General features: G+C 37.3%; 1 protein-coding gene across 4 annotated transcripts in view; it reads left to right on the forward strand.

Annotated features, from left to right (window-relative positions):
• Positions 1–15,543, forward strand: part of AKT3 (AKT serine/threonine kinase 3) — a 159,506-nt gene that overhangs the window by 94,656 nt on the left and 49,307 nt on the right. For all 4 annotated transcript variants that reach the window (XM_065833488.2, XM_071806221.1, XM_071806219.1 and 1 more), the window contains 3 exons: positions 4,995–5,106; positions 6,560–6,704; positions 12,311–12,442. In XM_065833488.2, the coding sequence (XP_065689560.1) occupies positions 4,995–5,106; positions 6,560–6,704; positions 12,311–12,442 (389 nt within the window). The remainder of the gene's footprint in view (positions 1–4,994; positions 5,107–6,559; positions 6,705–12,310; positions 12,443–15,543) is intronic.

Genomic DNA, 15,543 nt, shown 5'->3' on the forward strand with positions numbered 1-15,543 from the left:
GCTGCTTGCATGTTTAGTATTCTTCTCTGGCTATATCAACAAATTCTGCTGAAGTTGAAAGCTGCTATATGTGAAATAATAAAATGGTATTAGTGTTCTTTCTTTTTTTTGTGCTCAATGAATGCATTAGGAAAAGAACATTGGTGCATTGGCGATTATATGGTTAAAGTTATAGAATTCAAACTTTAAACTTTTTAATAAAATCTGAACAGATGATCTGTGCTTTTTTTTTTTTTTTTTTTGAAACTGGCAGGTTTCAGGCCCTCTAATTGGCTTCCCAGCTTTGCAGAGTAATTACAGCTTCAAGCAAACTTTGTCATCTGCGGTTCAGAATGGTGTAAAGTAAACAGAACGTTTTGAAATACAGTTTGTAGTTAGAGTTGCTCAGGAGAGTTTAACTAGCATAACTACTTAATTTAGATAGTAGCAGTTATTTGAAAAAGATAGTCTAACATTTTAAAATTGTCAGATTGTTTGTGGATATGGAGACAAAAGTCAGCCAGCCTCTGGTATACACCTGACAATTTTTTTGGTTTCTTTTAAGAAGAGAAGTTCAATACATTGCATTTCTTGATACTGGTTTTATTTCTTTTTTCATTTTCTATATGAATCCAAAAATGGCCAAATGAGTGCTACAGACTTGTTGGAACAGAGTTGTCAGTTTCTGTTACTGATTTTGTATTTTGCTACTTGGAACAAGTGTTCTTCCCCAAGGTTTTTCACCCCCTCTAGTATTAAAGGGGAAAATTCTCGTGACTGGTGTTTGATCCCAGGAAGACAGAAAGCTTTAGGATTAAAATGTGTAAATCCAAGTTCTGGATGGCTAGCATACAAGAACACAAAGTTGAGTCTGTCTGTTTACTGGCTTACTCATCTTTTTGAATGATAATTTAGACTTCCAACTGTTTTGAGTTGAGATTCAGCCCTTTAATTACATATGTTTATGTATAGTAGCAAACTTGAAGACATTATGGTAGAGTGTTCTCTACTCTTGGTAATAACCCAACTATCACTCGAGCATTCAGAGCCAGCTCTCAGTAGCCAGTTTCACTCACTCTTCTGTGCTGTTGTAGTTTCCAAACTATTCTCTCTGTCTAAAACTACTACAGTTTTTTGAGTAATTAGTAGAAAAATATTTTGGTAATTAGCAGTAACTGTGTATTAGAGTACTTACTCATCTCTAATAGATTTTTTTTTTAGCTGTAGGTGAAAGACATTGTCAAACAAGTTTTTATTATGTTGAAAGCATGACAGGAATGTTGTTTATCCCATACATTTTGTATACAGCAGCACATGTAGCATGTGGGTGTACTAAATATCATCAGACTTCAGTTACTTTCATCTGCTTGAGAAGCATGGGTAGCACAGCGCTGTTAGGAATACATTGGTTCTCCACTTCTTTCTGTAACTCTTTTTGCTTCAGAAGGAAAGGATACAAACATATTCAATTCTAACCTTCCACAAGGAAATCTTTAGCCACTGCTAATAGAATATTAAAAAAAGCTCATTAAGTTTTGCTAGACTTTATTTTTCAGTAGCCTCCTTTGCTGATAGTGAAATGACTTTTTTTTAATGTTTTCACTGTCATTTTCAATTGCTAAGTTATTTCTTATTACCTGTAATTGATTTAGTTACTCATCTATAATGAAAACTCAGAGAGTAAACAGACTTCGGTAGTTACAGAGCTTAGTATATGCCTCCATATGTTTTGTTCTTGCTAATAATGCACATCATCACTTTGAGGACTGTCTGAAAAAAATAATATATATAGTACCGATAATACATCTATGTATTAGATACAGATTTATGTAATGTACATAGTAACGTGTATGTTTATTATACTATGTGGTATGCTATACATATCTGGAAAGACCATATTAAAGATAGCATTTGGACATAGGCAGGCTTAATTCTGTTCATTCCAATTTTTGCATGCTTCAGTTGGGAAACTTAAATTAATGCTATTTTAATTATGCATTTTTTGTATGTATTTGCAATCACAAAATGCGTGGTGAAATTAAAAATCTTTGCCTCCTTTAGAGGCACTAGAGAGGATGTGCTTTTTAATTGGTACAGACTTTTCTGCAGGTTTGACTCTGTACCTTTTTGCCTTCAGATTGTCCTAACACTTCTCGGTCCCTGCCATTTCTTTTACCTTCCTTCTCCTAAACTAGCTATTCTAGTTTAGCTATACTCTATCTATCTCCCAAGGTTTTCTTTCCCACAGAGGTTCCAGTCCCATTTCCACTCTTCTCCCTTTATTCTGTAGTGTTTTGTTCCCCACATCTCTTCTGTAAATAACTTGCTGTATGCCATCTTTCCATGCTGGATTTTGACTCAACGAGGTAGTTTCTTTTTCATGTTGTCTGAGGAATAGCATGAGGCATTATGAATACAGGAGAAGGAGCTTTACATTTAGCAGGTGTAGAGGCAGGAGATAGCTGCAGCCTCTGGATTATAAGCAATGCATAGATTTTCAATGATTTTATGCTTTAGTAATTGTTATTGTAATTTTTTACCCTCCTCCCGCTGCACTCTTATCCCTCCCACATGTAGTGTGGCCAGATGCCTTACATTAGCACAGGAATACTAAAACGATATCAAAAGGTCTTGGTTTGCCAAGTTTTAAGTCTCATCTCCAGAAAGTAGTATTTTCCAGCAGTGTGCAGCTTTAGGCAGACACCCAGCAAAGAAAATTTCAGCCTACATGATTGAAGCGTGATAGGATTAAAGATGAGAGGATGGTTTTGTCAGGAGTAAGATGAGATAATCTTAGAGCAGACAATGCTTCTGGTCTCTTCTGTTATTAAGGTAGCCTGACACATTCTTTAGAGCTACAGTTGAAGAAGTTAATAAAACCAATAGCCTGTTAACCCTAGCCTCACCATCACCATGATCATAGCTTGGATTTCAACCATGTCTCTGAAGATGGGGGTTTCCTTGGTCTCACAAGTGATATTTACACCCCGCTACAAGGCTGGTTAACTATCCTAAGCAGCTCTGCTTCATCAGGCTCCCCAAGTTCCTGTCATCTGCTTCTGTCCTCTTTGTTTCTCAGCTGCTGTGTTAAATCCCTCTCCCTGTGTCCATCCCACTGTAGCTCTTTCCTCTAAATGTCGAGGGTGGCTGTTATCCCATCCAAGACTTAGCTGAGTTTATAAAAGCAATGAGGTTGGATTACTGTTTCTCTTTCGAGTTTCCACACTGTATGCAGGTTTGGTAAATGTAATGTCATCTCCTTGACCAGTGAGCAATCTGACTTACATAATAATTCATAGATGTATGGTGAATATATAGTTTTGTGCATCAAGGGATACACACCTGTGTAGTGCAATATTTACTTTGTTCCTCTTTTGTTGTTTTTTGTTTTTTGTTTTTTTTTTTTTATACATATGTCTTTCAAGCTTCTGAAGTGTTCTGCCAAACTGCAGAAAAAAATCCTATCAACATATCCTCTTCCACTCTTCTTTACTTTTTCAAATAAAAAAATTGCAGTATGCATGAAAGTTCTAAAATCAAGGTGTCTTCAAAGAGACCCCCTCTTATATCAGTTATTTCATGCCTGTGTTAAGGATGGTCTAGTACAAGGAAGTCTGCTGATATTTGCTGTACTTTATATCACTGAGGCAGAGGCTGTTTCTTAGATAATTGTGTCTCAAATTGTTTAGGTGTTTAGGCATACAAATCAATGCCTTGAACTAAGGCTTTAAGCCTTACAAACCAGTAATATTAAGGAGAATTGCTTTAAAGTATTTTCAGTATGCAGCTGTGTTTCAGAATGTCAGCTATAAGTACATATCTTGTACAATTAACACTGGCAACAAAGGCGTAAGTGAGAAAGCAAAAACAGAGCAGAGGGTACTTACACAAGTTGGGTGTTTAGAAATTTGCTAGGTTTCAGGACCCTGAATTTGTGAAGAAAAAATACATCAAGCCAATATAATTTATTTTTGTGAAGGTATATAATGCCTGATGAAGTGGTACATGTCATATAATATGACTTTTGCAAAGCGCTGACACTGGTCTTGTGACTAAGGGGTCATAGGCAGAGTACTGCATGTCTAGAATTGTGTGATAAGGAAGATCTTGGATCTGAAAGCACAATGTGTGAGGTCAGATTGATTGAGCTGATTTACACCAGAGAAGACTGAAGGGAGGTGAGATAGTGTTCAAATGTCTAGAAGACAAAGCTGCTGAGAAGATAAATTAGTCGATGGGGCAAGAAACAATATGCTTAAGTAATAGGAACAGTTGCATTAAATGCTAGGAAAAATCTTTCAACTATAAAAACAATTTCCTTATAGTTGGATGCAGCAGTTTGCTTACAGTGGTTTTGAAAGTCCTGTTTTTTTGGGGACTGTAGAAAGAGTTTAAAGAAATACTTAGGAGAAATAGCATAGGTAGACCTGATTCTGCCCTGGGGCACAGAGAGAACTAGGTGATTTCCTGGGGCAGCCCCACTGGGTGCATGTGTTGGGGTTATTTTATATTTAATAATCAGACTAGTTCAAACATCTGAATTTTCTCAGATAGGGTATTTTACAATAGATCTAATCCTGAAGTGACAGTAGTGTTGGTAATTGTGGCATGGTTACCATTGAAAGGAAAATGTCATATTCCTCCTGCCAGGTACAGATGGAAGAATGTGCCTGTGGCTACTGCTGTTACCTTGGCATACTAGAGCAATCCGAGATCTAATACTGTTCTTACCCTCATAACACAGACCTAGTTTGTAAGTGGAGATGGCACTTTTTTTATGGGCAACAATACAAGTTCCATCAGTTCCTCAGCTTTCTTCACCTCTTGATTCTTATCTGCTGCCTTTTGTTCAAACCCATGGTTATCTTGCCACTCTGTATTTCCTTATATGTACTGAATACATGCTGCATAGGTATATGTATTTTGTAAGCTATATGTATTTTATCTAATTTTATTTGCTCTTCACATGTTAACTGGCAATGTACAAAAAGAGGCAATCTCATGTGTTTCTCTAGAATGTCAACTAATGAAAACAGAGAGACCAAAGCCAAACACATTCATTATCAGATGTCTTCAGTGGACCACTGTCATAGAAAGGACATTCCATGTAGACACTCCGGAGGAACGGTGAGGATTTCATTTTTGTTTTACTTTCTGTGTTCTTTATGCAGAAGCTTCGACACAGTCTCTGCTGGGACTGTACAGTGATCAGCACTTGGAACTGTGGCATTCTGAGCACATCTGAACAGTTACTTGAAGAATTTATAAGTCAGCTTCTGTAAAATATTATCTGAGCTCATAGCTGGTGTAAGAGTTCCCTGAGAGTATGTTTGAAGAGTGTGTTCGAATGAGCCAAAACTATGTCGTGATATATCTCTAAGTGTTACATTTTGAACAACAGAAGCCTGCATTGAAGTATTTTCCAGACTTGCTGTCTTAAATTTTCCTTTTACTCCTCCCAATATGCTCCTTTTTTGGCACACAAAACAGTATGTTTGTTATAATTTATTTTATGTTTGCTTATTAGTTTTTCTTGTCTCAGTAAATATACAAACTCTTAAGAATTAACTTTTTTAATGCACCAGAGGCATGCAGGAGTTATGGGATGGTGTACCTTTTGTCACAGGGAGTGATTTAGGGTTTCGGGTTGCGGGGGGGATTTGAGTGCATCCACCACAGCTTGCTAAAAAGTTCTTTAGTGTGTCTCTTGTTAGATGAACTGAGTCTTACCACTGTGGGCATCTGTCCTGTTTATGACTAATGCTATGATTTGGCTTTATTCATATTTGTTGTCTCAATAAATAACCAAAACTTTTTCTGTTTTTTCTCTTTTTTAATTTTTATTTTATTTTATTTATTTTTTTAAATTCTACCTTGGTACTGTTTCTTCAGCCTGGCTTCTTGTGTGTACACAGGGTAGCACCTCTTACTGCATTCACTAATGCCACCAGTGTGCTGGTTGATGTGTCTGTGCTGGTGAGCTAGCAGCAGAACAGCCGTGGGCTCAGCTGCCCCTGGTCGTCCCTCCACCGAAACCTCCTCTGTGCCTGCCCCTCCATGTGGCCACGGGGTTTTGTGACACTTGTAGGAATCTAATTGTCTCTGAGGGCCTCTTTCTCGGGGGAATTTGAAATTAGCTAACAAGTTGAATTTTAAGAGGAGACGGGCAAAGAGTTGAACACAGGGTATGGTTTAATAAATATTGGAAGACCAAGAAATCTCTTAAAATAGCAAGTTATTACCAGATAGTATTGGATAGGAGATGACAGTTTATGGTCTGAGCTGTATTGTACCTGGAGCAAGTGTTCTCAAGTATTCACTATTAAAATATTTACTAAATCAGACACTGGTCATTATTGAAATTAACTGTGCAGTGGTCCTTTTTGATGCTGGTCAGCTTCACCACCTTTAACATAATGCAGAATTTGGAAAGAAATTAAAGTGATTAATTTATAAGTCTTCTGCTGTGTAACATCAGAATTGAACAATGAAGAAATGTAGCATGTGAAAAACATTATAATCCATTTATTTGGATGTATTTTATGAGTTTGTAATAGGGATATTGCCTTGTTTATGGTAGGGAAGAATGGACAGAAGCAATCCAGGCTGTAGCAGACAGACTTCAGAGGCAAGAAGAGGAAAGGATGAACTGTAGTCCGACTTCACAGATAGACAATATAGGAGAAGAAGAGATGGATGCTTCAACAACCCATCATAAAAGAAAGGTAATGATGTTAAAAAATTATTGACAAAACTAATAATTAAATAACTTTTGTAGAGTGGTCTGGTTGGATAAAACAATATGCAGGGAATAGTATTTCTACATAAATTTCAGTGTATTACAAGCATAAGAGTACTTATTTGTTTTATTTAAATAAAACTGAATTGCTCTAGTTTTATTTCCTTGTTACGCTGTCTGGTACTGCACTTCTGAAAAACAAAGTTTAACCTTTCAGGCACATGTTAACATTCTGCTTATTGTTTGAATATTATTTTCTTTTTTTTTGTTATTTGTTTACTCCTTCAGAAACATGGTAATAAAATATTTTCTTTAGTCAAGTAGATTTGCCCCCTTTCTCATGCAAATAATAACCAGTACAAATTAGATAATTTGCATGAGAAAGGCTAGCAGGATTTGGCTTTTAATGACCTTGTTTTTTGCAATCTGGGAAAATAACTTTGCTGTAGTTTTCAATGAAGTAAGACAAAATAATATCTTATTTTTATGCAGTACTTCACAGCTTTTGCTCTAAGTAGGAATATGTACATCGTTGGCTATAACATACTTGTAGTTGTATCTCCAGAGTCAATAGGATAAACACACGACTAAGAGCATGTTTTAAAGATTCAGTGCCACACAAAAATTTGCTTATTATTTTGTGTTTCCGTTTTATCTTGTGTTTCTGTAAGTAAGGACTACTCTTGAAGAATGAATCGTTCAAACGGATGTCTCTCACTTACTATACAGGATTGACATGACTCAAGAAATGCATTGAAATTGCATCAGAAATAATAACCTGTTTCCATAGGACTGGGTTCATAGGACTGGAACTCTGCTGACAGAGCAAAATAGTTTTATAGCTAGTGTAACTGAATGCCTTTCAACGATGAACAATGGAAAGAAATAGGGAATGTGTGCCCGCACTCATGGAGCATGTTTTGTTTGTTGCACTATATGAAGCGAGAATCATAGAAAAATCAGTGACTGAAAACTACACCCTTATGAATGTAACAAAGGTGTTGTAGGAATCTTAGTTATGTCATGTCCTAAGTTTTGAGAACCTGAGTTTGCATTGCAAACACAGCTTTTTCACGTTGTTTCATTGTATTGCATTTTCTAACTTTTTTTCTGCTATAGAAATAGGTAAAAACTAATTATATACAGCTGTAACAACACTCTCATGATACACTGTCAGGTTGACATTGAACTTTTAGCCCTGCGGCATAGATGTTTAATGATTGTGCTCCAGGGTAAAATACAATAAATGACAGCAAGGCAGAGGCAGCATTCAAGATGTGTCAGGATTTCTGAGAGGCAGTGCGATTATGTGGAAGGGATTTGGGTTTGCTCTATTAAAGATTTGAGCACTAATCCAAGCCAGCGTATCCTCTTAGTGGAGTACAAAACCACTGCAGAACAACAAGCATCTTCAAGGTGTCAGAATTAATGCTGTCTAATATAAGTAGTTTATCTGGAATGCATGCGTTCCTTGTTCACAGTGCGGTGCATTTTCCCATACGAAAAAAGAGGTTGTGGGAACAGGATGAGGAGGAAGATCCATTTCTTTTCTGTCTTGCTGCGCGTGCTTTAAGACATGCTGAAACAAGATGCTGGGACAGTGCATGTTGAGTGCTTCAGAATATTTAAAGACTTTGGCAACAAGCCAAAAGCAAACGCCACGAAAAAAGGTAAAATGAAAAATGGTGATAGTCAACACCTAATAAAGGATCAGAATGTGGACAGTGAAGACCATACTGAAGACAGCAAGGATATTTTTTTTGCCAAAAGTCAAAATCCCACTGCGGACTTCTAACTATTGGAAGACTTTAGCAAAAGTTTCTCAGAAATTTTTGGAATCAAAAATATTAAGTGACCATAATGATGGAGAGTTGTCACTCCTTCGGTGTTAACCGAAATTGGAAAAAATATTTTTTTTTTTTTTTTTTACAACTGTTTCTGTTTTGTAGAATTTTTTCTGAAAAGCTTCTGCTTAAGCTTTTTTAGTTGTTAATATAAGCAGAACCATTTCAATTATAATGACTTAATGCATTTTTATTGCTTTTTTTTGGTATTGGATTTGTTTTCATTTCAGGGATTTTTTACACAATGTGTCCTACAAGCTTGTTTTGTCACCTGATTTTACATCTAAGCCCAGTGAATTTTGCTAGTGCATGCACCAGATGGTATGCATATGACTACAAGAAGATAATCAGATTAAGAAACGAGACAGAGAGGAGGGGGCCTGTTCTTCTCTAAAAAGGTAGCAAAAGGTTTATGAAGAAAACAGTCTTTAGGATATGGAATTCGATTTGAACAGACATGACAGCAACATTCCTGGCCAAATTAACTAGAAGAACCAAAACCACTTTTTTTTCCTTTTTTCAATTTTTTTAACGATGTCAATGTGCCACAAGTTTTACAGTAAGAGCATCATTAAAATTTGGAGCACTACAAATTCTTAGCAACTTGCTTTTATTTCCTGCTGTACTATTCCTTATAAGCAGGATCTCTTCCTGATGAAGTGAGATGCAGACTTCAAGTGGTATAATCTTTGTGTAAGTCAGGAATTTAAAAAGATTCGTTCCTTGGTAGCAATTATCAGCACTAGTAGTAGAGTGTATTCTTTTGAGCAGATCATCCATAAGGGAGTATATAGGCTTTACAGAAAGCTGAACATCATACTGCTCTTTGGTTAGTGCAGTTTGCTGTAGGTTCATTCCTTTTCCTTTGATTACAAACTTGTTTTGCAGAGTGCAGAATGAGTAAACAATGGATTTTTCAGAGGAAAACAAAAAGTAATGTAATGAGGCAAAATATTCAGTGCTAGGAGTTCAGTAGGAATGAAAAAGGTGGAAAGAATAATCAAGGAGAAAGAATCCAATCTTATTGGAGCTTGCAAACTTGCTTACCAACATCCCTCAGGTTTAGGAAGTATTTCCGTTTTCCCACCAGTTTCCAGTACACCCTTAGCTATGGCATCTGTGTTTTTATCTCCCAAGATCTTGTGTTCTTTGGCAGACTTTTTGAGTTACCCTGCATGACATATCATCTCTAAGCCTTCTGCTGAGCTTCAAAGAATGAGAGCATCAGGAGACTTTATTCTTAGAACTAGCACTACCACCATAACCTGCTGTTAAGCCATGGCTTAAAATCTTGCAAACCTATTACCTTCCACTTATAAATATAGATATATTTTTAACTTGTTTTCACTGAGCTTGCAGCTAGATTCATGGCTGCTTTGATGAACGTTATGTAAGCAAATTTTGGGCGAACGAGTCTTTCAGTTTGGCTGGCTTGCTGCCCTTAGCACCAAACCTGTATCTGTGATCGGTTGAGCCCAGATCCTCCTTCTGTGTGGAGGCAGAGGGCTGCTCTCCTGAGCTGGTTTTGTTTGAACTCTGATGGTCGCTCTCTAAATCCAGCCTCTCAAAGATCAGAAGTATGAGAAAAAGTTACCCCTTTGAGGCTGCTTATGATCCCATAAACTTTGGACTGTTAGAAGTGATTTGTTATGGTTGATAATTCGGTATTCTTTATCAGTAAGGTTGTCAGCCATTTTTTGTCAGGGAGTGTAATAGCTTTATGACTGAAGATATGGAGGACTCTGCCCTGAATTGTTTTGAATACATTTCGGATTTTTCATATGTTTACATCAATTTCACTGCTTTAGCACAAAGGCAGTTTCTTTGTGTGTTTTTGCTTGATTGTTATAATACAACTGTCGAGGTAGATAACTCGACTTTCCCGAATACTGACTGTGATAGGTGAGAAGTCTTAACTTAAGTTGATTAAGTACTAGGAGGCACACAACGTTTGGATCACAACTTTACATACTATGTCATACATCACTAGGTGCAACACATTTTACTTGTTTTTGGAAGAGTTGACCATTTAAGGATTTGTCTGTGGTCATAAACCTAACTTTACACTCACTTGTGTGGATTTCCTTTAGGTAAGAAGTATACTGAGCCTTTGAAATCTCTGTTGCTTACTGGGATAAATGCAGTTTTGTTCTTCCTGATGTGAGATTGTTTTGGCAGGAAAACAAGACCTGTCAGTGCAAAATGTTTAAGTAAGTTTGCATGTGAGCAAAGAATGAAATTGACCCAAGTTAATTTGCTTAGGAGCTACCAACCACCATTACATGAGAAAAAGGTTTAATTCCTGCTGATATAGCTAGAAAACTGATATGTAGAAAGCATCTTCTCTTTAAGAAAGCTTTGAAATATCCAGGTGTTACCTTAAAAAGCTAAGGAATCACAGCATTAATGTGGTTGATGGAACTTCAATTCCACCCCTTATGTGAGCAGATTTCAAACTGACTCTGAGTGAGCAACTGCATAAATTATTTTCACAGTTTGTTGACAGCAACTTAAGATCCATTATAATATTATCATGCACTTGATCTTAAAGGAATAAATAATTTCAGAAGGAAATTTTACCCTTTGTACTTTCTCAAATGAGAGAATATATTTTACTGCCACTATTTGTGATTGCACACCCGGGGATATGCCCAATAGCACTACACTGGGAATGTATGTGAGATGTGTAGGCACTGTTTGAGGTGTCTCTGGTAGGAGTAAGGAAAGTACTAGTTCCATTGTGGAAGACACAAGTAGAAGTTTATCTGGAATGTCAGTATTCAAAAAACCTACCTGAGACTCCAACTAGTGATAGAGAGAAACACTAGGAAGATGAAAGATAAGGCATCATCTTTCCTTTCTCTCATACAGAAAAAGATTAAATATATTTAACCTAGCAACACCAAGATATTTTCAGGTATATTATTCACTAAGAAAGGAAGGTTATTGGTACTGCAGGACAGTACTAAAACGGCAATAGTGTGTTGTCTTTCAGTTCTGTATTGCTGCACCCAGGGCAGTCACACAGTGTGCTGAAAGATGGGCTGTGGAAACACACAGTGGAAGCCAGTGATTTTCCCCGAGTTCATCAAAGAAACGCTCTGCAGTCACTGTATTCTCAGTATTGTGCTGTTTACGTCCTCATCTTCGCATTTAATGCATAGACCATTGGCTCGATGCTTCTGAACTGGGTTTGAAATGAGCTTGCAGAACTAAGATGATTATTGACTCAAACTTGTGCTCATGAAAGTGCCTAAACTGCTTTGGGTTCTGAGATCATCTGGCCAAATTCTGTCTGTGTGTGACACTCCAGTTGAGCTGACAAACCTACTAAAATGTTTAAAAAAACCCATCAGAGCAGTGGTTAGTTTTACACAAAACCTACTGACATGCCACATTCTTTTGTCCCTGGTAGTACAGGAGCTGATGAGCTTTCTTAGATGTGGAGCCTTCATGAAATGCTGGTATAGACTAAGACTTTGTTCAGTGTGTGTGTTTTGTAAAAATCTGTGTATAGGATACTGTGCAGTACTTGACTTTAGAGAATTATAATACTACTATTGAGCAATATATCCTCATGGTTCAAGGATACAGTTAACTATTATGGAGTTAATCATAGAAGTGTGCCTGTTTTTTTGAACTGTTCTTAGTATATTGGTAACAGCATTTGGTTATATGTGGGCACGTGTGTGCATATTTGAACTAGATAGCATAAATCTTGCTAATACTTGTTGTTTGTTCCATATAGACAATGAATGATTTTGACTATTTAAAACTACTGGGCAAAGGCACGTTTGGCAAAGTTATCCTGGTCCGAGAGAAGGCTAGTGGGAAATACTATGCTATGAAGATTTTGAAAAAAGAAGTCATTATTGCAAAGGTAAGGAAGGTTGTAGTTCTAATATTGGGTCTTTTTTTTGAATGGAATAATCAATATCTAATACATAAGGTGTACTTGATCTCTAATGGCAACTGATTTTGATAGAAATGTGTATCTTCAGAAAACAAGAATACAAGAAAAGCATGTGTACTCATTTTGCATACATATTTCCGGTGGTTTATAATTTAGAGTGTGCTAGAGCACTGAGAGAGTTCACTGGCCAGGAAGGTAGTGCAATCCAAGTTTAAAACAAGAAAATTACAATGTAGGGTATATTACATACTTTGAAAATTTTTCTAAGAAAACTAAGTTTATTCAGATAAATGCCATTAATTCAATAGGCCTGTGCTCTGTTCTTGCTATGTTAAATAAGATAGCTGTGCATGGGACTAACAATTTAATTTTTTCGGGTTTTGAGGAACAAGAAAATCTGAAGCTGATTTCTGAAGAAGTCCTTTAAACTGGTGTTGTCCAGTGACTTAAGCTTGATTAGTTTAGTATTATTAGCTCTTGTGCTTGGTCATAATTTTACTAAGTGTGAACTTCAAGATCGTCTACTCTGAGCTTTGTTTCTAGGAATCCTAAAGTTTTGAATCCCAGTTGCACAGAACAAGTTGAGACCAAGAAACCTATATGCTCCTGTCACCATGAGACACAATTAAAAATAAACCCAATTATTAAGTAAGGAGGTTTTTGAGGGATGTGGATCTACCTGACATTTCTAAATACTTGAGGCTAATAATACCGGTATTCATAAATCTGAGTGTGGATGGGAACTACTGTGGTTTACATATATTTTATTCTAAAATATCCTTCAGATTTTTCTAATTTTCCTATAGGCCTATGAAAACAGGGCTTACGGAGTTTTACAGTGTATCTCTGTGTTCACTTGTCTGTCGCTCACTTTCTATCAACTTTTGAATGTGCTGATCAGTTTTAATTAAATTCAATAAAGGAATAGAAACCTCGAAGACTACTATATTTCCTTGAGTTTCATTAAAACCAGCCCCGGAGTAAGGGAGAGACTTAAATTTCTGTCTTGAACAGAGAAAAGACTGAGCTGTGAGTTCTGTGTGCCCCTAGCAGCTGTCTGGCATGTACTTGGACGAACAGCAGCAGAGTGCCCTTTTCTTCATCATCAGGAGATACAGAAAGAAAAGAGGGCATCGCTGCTGCATTCTCCTGATTCCGCATGGGAAGGAGCATTGCATTGGCCCTCCCTGTAAGACTTAATAAATGGCAGCGATCTCTGTGGGTTGCCCTGTGGCTGTCAAGCGTCTGGTTGCTGTGTGCTGTGGGCCCCATCTCCAGCCTGACGTCCTACCCCAGGGTTCTGCTCATCCCTGACACCCAGGGGCAACTCAGGGGACTCTTACATCTCACTGCTAGGAGCTCCTGTACTGCTGCTGCTCGTTGATACCCTTCCAGTCTTCACAGCATTCTAGTTTTTTTTAATTTTAGAGGTTTTCCTTTTATTTTGCTGGCTGCTACAATATCACCTAATTTTTAGAACAGTTAAAATTGATTCTTGGATAACTTCGTCTCTTTTTGTTGAGCAGAAATTCTTGTTCGTGGAAGTATGTATGAAGCCAGAGAAATTCTGAAGAGATCAGGGATGCAACTGTTCATTGATCTGTTTACCTGAAAACAGAAAGCTAGCTCAGTGATAGATTGGGCAGAACCTGGCACTCCCTGAAGCAGACCAGCTTCTGTTTTTCTGCCAATTTGTAGACTAACAAGAAAACTAAGGGTGTGAGGAAACGTGCCTTTCTTCCTGCGATGAAAATGGGAGCACCTCGGTGTTTGAAATTCAGCTTCCTCAGAACTGGAATTTTGTTTTGAAGGGAGTCCTTCAAAGTCTTCCGTAGCATGGTTGTATATTGATGAGAAACTGACGGAAAAATAGAAAATAGATTATGCCTAGATCTTCACAAGTGAAGTGATCATATTTTTTTCCCTATAGTCACTAAATACCAGTTTTTCCACTCCTGCCCAAAATCAAAATAAAACAAGACTTGAGCCTGCTTAGCTGTCTAGTCCAGTCACTGTGTAAATATGTCATTTAACTCTGAAGATCAGTGCTAAGGTAGAAAAGATCTGCAGTCGCAACTCAGCCGATGTGATATAACATACACAATAGGAGGTCATACCTATAGCAGCATAATATGAAGCAGAAAAGTGGTGCATTGACAGCTGTATCTGGAAGGCTGTACAGCATCTGCCCAGTTCAGAATAAATCTGTTGATCCTGAATTTTCATGACAGATTAATATTGCACTTATTAGAGCATTGCTACAAGTATGACAAACTTCTGAGGCAATGCCAGAAAAACTGGCCACTGCCAGCTTTTTATGCTGCATATCTGGTGAACTACTGATGTTTAAAAAACACAATAAATAAAGCTTTAGGCTTGCTTTTCTCCTCTAAGCGTGTTTTTTTTTTTTTCGTTTGTTTTGTTTTTCCCCCAGTATGTAGTTGTAGTGTATACACTTGGTGTTGCAATGCTATTCAGCTAAATGGCATCATTTTATTACCACTAACTGTTGTTGTTGTTTAACTTCCTATTTTGACAATTTTAAAAGTCTAATTTAAAACTCATGACATCTGTGTTTACTTTCTTGTTTAATAATATCTTATCCTCGGAGCATAGGCTGATAAGCATGTGCAGTACAATAACGTTGTATTGGTATTATTTGTAGCAATAATAAAGTATACTCTGGCTAAATATATGTACTTCTTCAGGATTATGGTTGAAATTTGACTCACACTAAGTTAGTCTTCAGTTCTTTATAATATAACATAATATTCAGTGGTAGCTCAATGCTACAGAAAATGGCTAAACCAGCCCTGTGGCTCTCAGGGTTTTAGGTCTGGTCCCTGGGGACTGGGGAATCCCGGCACATATTACACGTAGAATTGCATAAAAAGGTTGTGTGTTCATAATAAGAACCCCTTAAACGCCGGGCTTTACTCCCCAGTCCATTGGAGCTGCTGCCACTGCAGCGCAGGGTGAGGCCTCTTCCTGCCATCCTCTCTCCCTGCTCTCTTCCCCTCAGCTACTACCTGTGCATGTTCCTTGCAAGTTGATTCAGTCTCTCTATG

Source organism: Patagioenas fasciata, chromosome 3 (assembly GCF_037038585.1).
Source record: "Patagioenas fasciata isolate bPatFas1 chromosome 3, bPatFas1.hap1, whole genome shotgun sequence".
Classification (NCBI taxonomy): Eukaryota; Metazoa; Chordata; class Aves; order Columbiformes; family Columbidae; genus Patagioenas; species Patagioenas fasciata.